Source organism: Dermacentor silvarum, chromosome 1 (genome assembly GCF_013339745.2).
Source record: "Dermacentor silvarum isolate Dsil-2018 chromosome 1, BIME_Dsil_1.4, whole genome shotgun sequence".
NCBI lineage: Eukaryota > Metazoa > Arthropoda > Arachnida > Ixodida > Ixodidae > Dermacentor > Dermacentor silvarum.
In genome coordinates this window covers 12644903-12653831 of record NC_051154.1, presented here as the reverse complement: position 1 = coordinate 12653831, position 8929 = coordinate 12644903, and the positions used below count along the sequence as shown (strand labels likewise).

General features: G+C 50.9%; 1 protein-coding gene across 1 annotated transcript in view; it reads right to left on the bottom strand.

Moving 5' to 3' along the window:
- Positions 1-273: 273 nt before the first annotated feature.
- LOC119456859 (uncharacterized) overlaps positions 274-8929 on the bottom strand; it is a 28658-nt gene continuing 20002 nt past the window's right edge. The window contains exons 2-3 of the mRNA XM_037718679.2: positions 5610-5854; positions 274-2986 (exon numbers count right to left, since the gene is read on the bottom strand). Of these exons, the coding sequence (XP_037574607.1) occupies positions 2321-2986; positions 5610-5774 (831 nt within the window). The 5' untranslated portion in view covers positions 5775-5854 and the 3' untranslated portion in view covers positions 274-2320. The remainder of the gene's footprint in view (positions 2987-5609; positions 5855-8929) is intronic.

The window sequence follows — 8929 nt, the reverse complement described above, 5'->3', positions numbered from 1 at the left end:
TATTCTCGGGCTTCTCAACTCTGAAAAACATGTATTTTTCGGTCTCGGGCCAGGTTCGGGCCGGTTTCGAGTCGGGCTCGGGCCGGGCTCGGGCTTAAGGTAAAGGGGTGGCGGGCCGGGCCGGGCGGGTAACGTAGATTATTTCCGGGCCCGGGCCGGGCCCGGGTCTCGCCATAAATGTTTTGATCGGGCTCGGGTGGGCCGCCCAATGTAAAAACGGGCCCGGGCTGGGCCCGGGCCGCAAAATTCGGCCCGTGCGGTGCTCTAAGGCAAGGTGCCACTACTCGGGGCTTCTCGATCTACTGAGCACCTTGCCGCTGCACTGGCGATATGCTTTCATTTCACAGTCTGGCAACTGGCTCTCTTGGAGGCACCGATAAGTGAAAGCTGCGCAAAGCAGTGTACAATGAGAGGTTCCTGTATCGGTGGCACCTACAGAAACTCAGAGGCACGCTGTCTCGATTAGCGGCGGTCTCCGGTGGACGACGCAAGGGTTCCTCGATACGAATACACAGGCACTAGAGGATGCCAAACGGACTCGAGAGCGCACTGCTCCTGCACTTGACACAGGGTCGAAAACTGTGCACCGTTCGTGCTGTTTTGCATATGCACCCAACAGGGCCAAGTATGACATCGAGAATTTGCTAAACGTCCCCCGGTTAAAGGATATATGTATAAAAAACAAGCACAGTAAAAAAACATGCAGTCTAAGCGCAAGCGACATGTTCCCAACTCCACATGAGACCGAATGATGTCATTTATGCACTGAATTAATCCTGCAAATTCTATTGGCGAAGGAGTCCTTCGACGGTCTTCACGGAACGTACGTGCAATATCAGTGGGGCAGTGCTAGTGGTAGGGCAATGCTGCGCCTTCTTTAGGCGATCAGATGTTCAGTACGCCATGAACGAACGGGTAAGAAGGTGTGGAGTGGTACGTACTATATGCCTTTAAGTTGGAAGCGATATGGCAGTTACTTTGAGCAAATGTGACTTGTTCGGAAGCGCTTGCAGAGTATACGAGCTTGTCAGAGGCGCAAGATTTTGAAGCAAAGAAAGTTGAACGTTAACATCCTCCTTCACCTTCGCATTTGATTTGCCCAGATTGTTCAGTGCGTATCAGAGTCAAAGATCACTAGTGCCAAAACGTCATATTCTGTCAAGGGCTCGTCCGTGGAATTGCCCTTACTAGAACGTTGTCGAACTCGAATCTATGAACAAAAAAGTCGGTATAGAACTACAAAAAGCTGGTATGCTGTGGTAAATCTTGAAGAGCACCAAGACTTGCGTTAAACGTCGAGTTTTGGCCTATCAGGATCTAACGAATGCGCCCGCGTCGGCCATTACACAACTATTGTCTTTTGATCATGTACATGAGCCTTCGTTTTCCAGTTTGTTAGCCTAGAGAGGCGCGTCATGCAAGAAACACAGAAATGGTTTCTCTCAAGCATCGATCTATCTGCGCGGACGTGAGGCTACCAGAAGATGTAAAAACTGCCTTTGTACTACAATCGCACGGTGGGACGTGCCTTTCATGGCAAATTCCAATGGTCAAATCGCGTCAAGATTTTGCTCCAACAGCGAACGCTCAAGCCAAATTTTTCCTTCGTACTTACACCTGCATACTATACCCCGCTCAAAGTGCTCCACCAACGCCCACAGGCACATACAGGAGCAAGTTTTCAGTGGACAAGTTAGACCATTGGAATCACTCAGGACCAGTTGCACAAGCGCCACTGAACAATGACCTAAGGTTAGCCGCAGGTTTGGCAGGCACTCAATCACCTCTGATCGAATTATATCTGGACGGGACTTGGCTAAACTCACCATGTTCCACACTTCTCGAGGCTTAGCTCTGCTGTTGCACGTGTGCGGCTACGAGCATACATTTCATAAATCCTTACTTTTAAGGTGAGCTTCGACAGTGCAACCGGGCCTTCTAAAGTCGAGCGAACTAACCTTTTTTGCCTTTTTGTACTGACAGCGAGCGCGGCTTCATTCACAATGACGTTTGCAGACACGGCAGAGACGTTACGAAGCGGTTAATTGCCTCAAAATCAATAAACGCAGGGAATATACGCACGAAGAATTCGGTTCTCCTGCTGCGTCTGCGAACTAGAGCGAGAGTTTATCTAAAGAAATTGGCGATGGAAATGTTGAACCTGCTAATAAGTGCTCCCGCTACCTCATCAGGTTCGCCATTTCGTTGAAGCAAGGCACTCATTGACGAGGAACACTACTCTCCGTTGCAGCATTGTGTATCGTCTGTGCGGGCCTCCACCTCGAAACTTAATTCCGCAACCGTCAGTGTGAATGATGCTTTAGACCGCCGGCGGATCGGACGACTCGTGTGTTGCGGACTCGGCGCTTGGCAACGCCTCAGTGGCTGCCGGCGACTTGGCGCTTGCCAGAGACTCGGCATCCGGCAATGGTGCAGCATCCGGCAAATATTCCGAGTCTTGTGCCGCTGGGGAATTGGAGCCTTCCTCTGCGTCCACGAAGGTGACAGTCTTGCCACCGCCAGCGTCAGAGTGGAGGACGCACAGCATCACCACTTTATTGGAACCGGCCTCATCCTCTTGCAGGCGCTGAGGCGCAAATGCGCGGTTTTCTGTGAAAAGTGCCTTGCACAGCTCGACGGCCGCCGAGCTGGAACTAAGTCGCGAGCGCGACGTCAGTTGCCCCAGGAAGGATCCGCTTTCTTGACGCGAGCGCTCAGCGGCTCGGCGGCCGGCCAGTGCGTACAGCGCCACGAAGAGCAGACCGAGCAGGCCGAGGCCAAGAAGAATGAGGCCATCCTCGCGCACGTAGCGTGGCGTCCGCTCGGCCAGCAGGGAGCCGGCGCCCAGAAGGCCGGCGCAGAACACCACTGACGTCGCATAGATGCAACAGCAGCCGAGGCGCGTCGAGCGCACCACGCTGTCCCAGCTGACGAAGACCAGGCCGCAACAGCCGCCCAGGGCGAACAACACGGCACCCAGGAAGACCTGCGGGACAGAACACTGCTAAGAGACACACCCGTTTCCACCCTCGGCTATATCAACCACCGAGCAGGCGGAAGAAATAAACTATGCGAGGAAATGTCAGCCCATATTAGCGAACAGTTCGCTTCATTAGCGATTGAAGCGACGAAGAACTTAAAGCTGACGAAGTGCCTTCTACAAAAGAATTACCAGCCCCGTTACTCACGTCACAGGGCTAGACGCTACCGAGATTGCTGCCTCACCGCGTGGCCTATTCATGAGAACCGCATGGAGGTGGGCCTGACATTGTCACCAGTTCTAAAGAAAGCATCCTCTGTCACTTAGAATAACGCCGTGTCCGTTCAAGCAATAGGCCTACCTGAGAAAGCAACATATAATACGTAGATGTTTATGGAAGCTTGCAGCAACCTGGGCGCGTACTCGGAAAGCAGTTTGTATGCTGCAGCAGTACATATAAAGAGCGCGCCGAACAATTTGTGACAGCGCCCATTTACGCAAAGGCGGTCTATACCAATGGCAAACAGTTCTAGAGAACGTAAGGAATCAAAATTAAGCTTTATTATCAAAACTTCTAGCGCAGGGTCGTCCGCTGTCATTTAGATTTCTTCGGTAAAACGTACGGTGCCGCACAGAGCTGACCGCGCAGCTTGAGCATGCTTAAGGTTCACCAGGGGAGGCATTCCGTAAGAGTACACCTGGTGGACATGTCCATTTCGTCTGCTGTTGAAGTTGTGATTGGCTAGGCTGGAGTGTGCTTCAGCAGCAGCCAGTCGCCACAGCCAACCAGCAGTTCAGCAGCAGACGAAACGGACATGTCCACTAGGTGGACTCTTACAGAATACCTCGCGATGTTTATGCATTGGAAAAAGAAAAGCGTGCATGGTACAGCGCTGATGACCATGTCTGCAAAGTATTACATCAATTTATGAGGCGCGAACAGCTGCGAAATTAAACGAAAGCTCTCATGGCCTCTTTTTCGGCGAAGCCCGTGTCCTCACCAGTAGAGACGGTGTTATAGCTATCGCTATAACCGCGTCATAAACGTACCGCTTACAGCATATAAATATAGCAAGCAGCAACGCGAACAAATAGGGAAATCCCGTGAAACGCAGAGCGTGCCTCCAGCAAGAGAGAGCGAAAAAATCATCAGAGTTTAGCAATTCCTACAGCTCTGAACCTGCCGTGGTTGTTTAGTGGCTATGGTGTTGGGCTGCTAAGCACGAGGTCGTGGGCAAATCCCGGCCACGGCGGCTGCATCTCGAAATGCGAAAACACAGGTGTACTTGGATTTAGGTGCACGTTAGAACCCCAGGTGACCCAAATTATTCCGTAGTACCCCACTAAGGCGTGCCTTATAATCAGATCGTGGTTTTGGCACGTAAACACCCATTATTTAATTTAATTTTTTTTTTCAATTTCGTGCCGGAACCGAGCACCGGTACGCGAGTCTGACGTCGTTTTGGCACAGTATGATTTCTCAAAGGTTAATACGTTCAGTATTTGGTTTCTTTTCTTTCTCTTTGGTGGTGATAATAATAATCTTTATTACATGCATTCCCGTCACAGTTACATATCCAGCCCGCATAAGCAACATTGCTTGTGTGCGAGGCTGGGCAGTCGGCAGGTAGTACTAATATGTGTAAGCGGATTAATAATACACTAATAATAATAACAACAAAATAAAATAATATTCAAAATGTGTAGCAATATTTATGAGGCAATATTCTCTTTTCAGACCAAAAATTTGTTGCAGTTTCACCCGAAAGGCGAAGCACCCATTGCGATAGCAAATTAGTAGAGAGCTATACGGAGTAAGGATAGTAGTTTTATCAGCTGTATAAACTTGGACATGCAGCAGCACCAGCAACGCGCAGAACTGTTGTCGACGTCGTCGGCGTTTTGCCCGCGTTCGCACCGAACGCGCGCGGCGTTTTTATATAAATACGCATTTGGTGCTGCAGCTAAACGTCGCCTCCCCTCCCTCCCTCCCGTCCCCCCACAGTCTTTCGCGCGACGGAAAAAGTTGCGTTTGCTCTCTATATATGGAAAGGAGGAAAGAGACGCTTAATTCTGCAGCCCTTCAGGGAGCACGGCGCAGGACGCGTGTTTGCTCACCGACGTGTGTTCGCTCCCCGTGAAAGCGCGCGTCCCTCGTGCCCTTTCAGTCGCACATACAGCGTCCGGAGCGCGGCGGCGATTTCATCGCCGTTGACGTCATACGGAACCTCTCGGCGACGGCGACGCCGACGGCAGAAATCTGCTTTGGAGTGTCCATATAATTGCTATCGCAATAATAAACAATTAACTAGGCCCGAGCAGACCCCATCAAAATCTATGACGTCAAGGCAAGCTGATGTGGGAACGTCGGGGCCCCGTCGCTATCCAAATTTCGTTTTTTTTTTTTTTTGCGGGGGGGGAGGGGAGGGGGGCTTAACAAGCCTCCTGCCAGGCTGAGAGCGGGCGTTTAGATAATTGTACAAGTGCAGCTAATGCAGCTAAACGTAATATAGTCTTATTAAGTGTGACTTTAAACTGCCTGCAGCATACTGCTGATCAATTAACAAGAGCGCTTTGTAATGTGCCCAAAGTTAATGGTGAACAATCGGTATATTTCAAACATGCGGACCTGCGTCGGTGTAGGCGGCGCCCAGAGCACGAGCACGGCCACGGCGGCACCGAACAGCGCCAGCATGAAGAGTAGGTAGAGGCCCCGGCAGAAGCGACTGCAGAAGCCGCCCAGAGCGCGCTCCTGCAGCGAAGGCTGCTGCTCGGCTGACTCGGCGTCGTCCATGCGGCCAGATGCGGCCGCAGCCGGCACCTTTCAGGAGCCGGCCGCCTGTGCTGCCACTGGCCGGTCCTGGGCGAACTCACCTGGGCCAGGCCATGCACACTCACACTCACCGAAAATAGTTTATGTGCCAAAGAAAGTCTCCGCTTAGCAGAAAAGCAAAGCATTGATAGCGATAACATAGTATTAGACTATTACATCAAGTAAGGCTCGTCATCAAGTAAGGCAAAGCATTGATAGCGATGACAAAGTATTAGACTATATTACATCAAGCAAGGCTCGTAGTTTTATGGGCAGTATGACCATTCGCTTACTAACTAAACAAGCGTGGTGTCACGCTGCCAAGAACACACACGAATAAAGTTCACTCAGCGGCCACGAGTACACACGGCCGCTATATGTATACGCTGACGTGGTCTGCAGCGCCGGCAGCGAGGAGCGCGCGTGCTTAATCCAAAGCCGAACAACCCGTACTGCCGCTCCCTTCACCATTTAAAGTGTGCCGCATATACAAAACTGAGATCACGGGACCTGTCACATTGGGTGCAAGGGAAAACAGTGCGCATGAAGCCACCAGCTAGAGTTTACTAAAATATCCTAGTACGCTCTACCACCAGTCCAAAGTATATGTAAACTGGTAGCGTAGCTTCCATAAGAGCCCACATGTCAAGAAAATGGCGGCTCGATGCAACCGTCGCTATCTACGTATCGCGGGGACAACTAACAGCAAGCAAAAAAACAAAAAAACAAAAAAACAAAAACAAAAAAACAAAAAAAAAACAAGTTGAATGTGACGTCACAACCGGAAAGGGCAGTGACGTCAAGATCTTAAGCTGCTTGGCGCGAATGCTTGAAATTCTTCAGCGTCCGGCATTTCGAACTCTACGCCAGCAGCTATTTTTCTTTTAAGGCTGAGGCGAGCTTGCGACTCGCCTCAGCTGAAGCGCCAGCGTGTCATTAAACTATAGGAGTGGCGTATGTCTTAATGTGAACGTAATTAGGCTGTTATTGATGGCAACTGCTCCAGTAGGTTCCTTAGGAAGGTGAGCGAATAGGATGGAAATAAATGACAGTGCCACAGAGGTTTCAAAAGCAACTTCATTGCTTTTATTCGTCTAGAATAATGCAACCAATATACCTGACCAAACAAAACCTGTTTCAATGGATGAAAAGTAGTATGGCCAGCACGCAGTCGTAATGTATGGCAACATATGCGAAACTTTTTCACAGAATCATTCGCAATTCTGTGCGACACCATGTATTCATATCCAACAGTTATCAGACAAGACAACATTGCCCCTCATTATCATTTAGAAGACATTCGGCTTCCTAATTTTGCTTCCCGTCGGACACTCAGAGCCTGTGTTACGGAGAGTAAACGAACATAGCGCGACGTTTCTTCGTGGAGCGTTTCGCATTTATGGTCATGACGAGAGACAGCGCGTCCGATGCCTCAGCGTGAACTTGCACGACAACGAAAAAAAAAAAAAAAGTGGGCAGCTGGCACTAATAGCGCAAGGCTGCAGTAAACAGCGGAGCTGGTGATCGACCTAGCTTCTTCCAGGTTTTATTAGGTTTGGCTACGTTTTGCTAGGAAATGCTAAGCGCTGTTAGGCACGGTATTCCGAATCGGATCGTCGCCGGCGCGCAGATTCTCGCTTGGCTGCGCGGCGTGCTTCAAGATAAGCGGCCTCTTCTTCGGTTGTCCGGATCTTCTTTGGTCGTCCCATGTCAATTAAGGCTACATGTACTCGCCAGAGTCAACGAGAGTTGTGACGCCGTCGCGGCGGCTCCGAGCTTTATCTCCCCGGTGACGTCACGGGCAAGCTGCGCCTTCACACTTGCCGGGGCGTGGCTGGTCGAAACCTGCCGAGCTGCTCCCGACGCCGCCCGCGTTTCCCCGACGCGAACGCGGGAAACGGGGAAACGCGGGTGGCGTCGGCAGCAGCTCTGCGCGTTGCCTCGTTGGTGCTGCTACAATTTCTTTCTCTCTCTATCTCGCTTTTATTTTCTCTTTTCCTCTCCCGAGCATTGCACGCGCCGTGCGTATACGCTCTCCTTCCCTCTCCCACGGCCGGGCTCGACTGGCGCGCGCGCTAGCGAGCGCGCGCGCCAGTCGAGCCCGGGCGTGCCTCTCCTTAACGTCCCATGTGAAGGCAATATGTGCACGCTACGGAGAGGAGGCGAGGCACACGCCACTCCGCGAGGTGGTTGCTATAGGCAACGCAGTGATGTCATAGCTCGGCGAGGTTTTGCGGCTAGGCGGCACTTTTTACGGTTAGCTAGAACAGCTTCGCAGTTAAAAACCTGCACTCAGACCTTGCGCCAAAGAATTCCGTGCGCTAGGCCACGCAAAATTTGAAGTGAAGCGCACACCACAGTTTAAACAAAAAACGCAAGGAAAAAAAAAAATTCGGATGAAACCGCCGCGCTCAAGCGAGCAACGCCATTCCGCACGACATAATAGCTGGTATGCACAGTCTTGCCAAGCCTTGCGCCAGAATCACTGGTTGGTAGTGGTCACCAAGAACGAACTAATAAATGGTGAAATAGTAACAAAATTAACATTTGTTGTTTTAGTACAGCAAAAATATTTGAAACGGAATATTTACTCGTATGATAGTATTCTGATTAAAAATTTTCGAACATTTTTTTTTTCACATAGGTTTCCTAGTTTCCGTGTTTGTCCCCCCCTCGCCTAGTCGCGCTTCAATTGTGCATCACTAACTGATATCTCTGGCGATAGCTTTTGGCACGCCTTTCGTTCCAAGCTTCGCGACCTATTCAGATGGACCTTGACCAGCCCTCGCAGCTCACCCTCGCCCGCTTGCCCTCACACCCGCAGGTGATGACGCGACGCGCGGTCGGGCGGGCTGGGCGGCGCGGGCCGCGCAAGCGCTTTGTATTTGGGACAGCACGGCAACGGCGACGGTGAAAATGCGCTTCGAGTTTCCGTATAATTAGCATCGCAATAAAACTTATTTTTTTGTAAGTGCAATCCGCATTTTGCCATCGCCGCGGCGATCGCGTCGTTACCACGGCGATTGCTATCATGCAATCGCCATGGTAATCACGCAAGTCCAATGAGGAAATGTTCCTATACGTGCCAGATTGTTTGCAAATACGGGCAGGGACCATGGCGCGAAGACGTTGCGCAG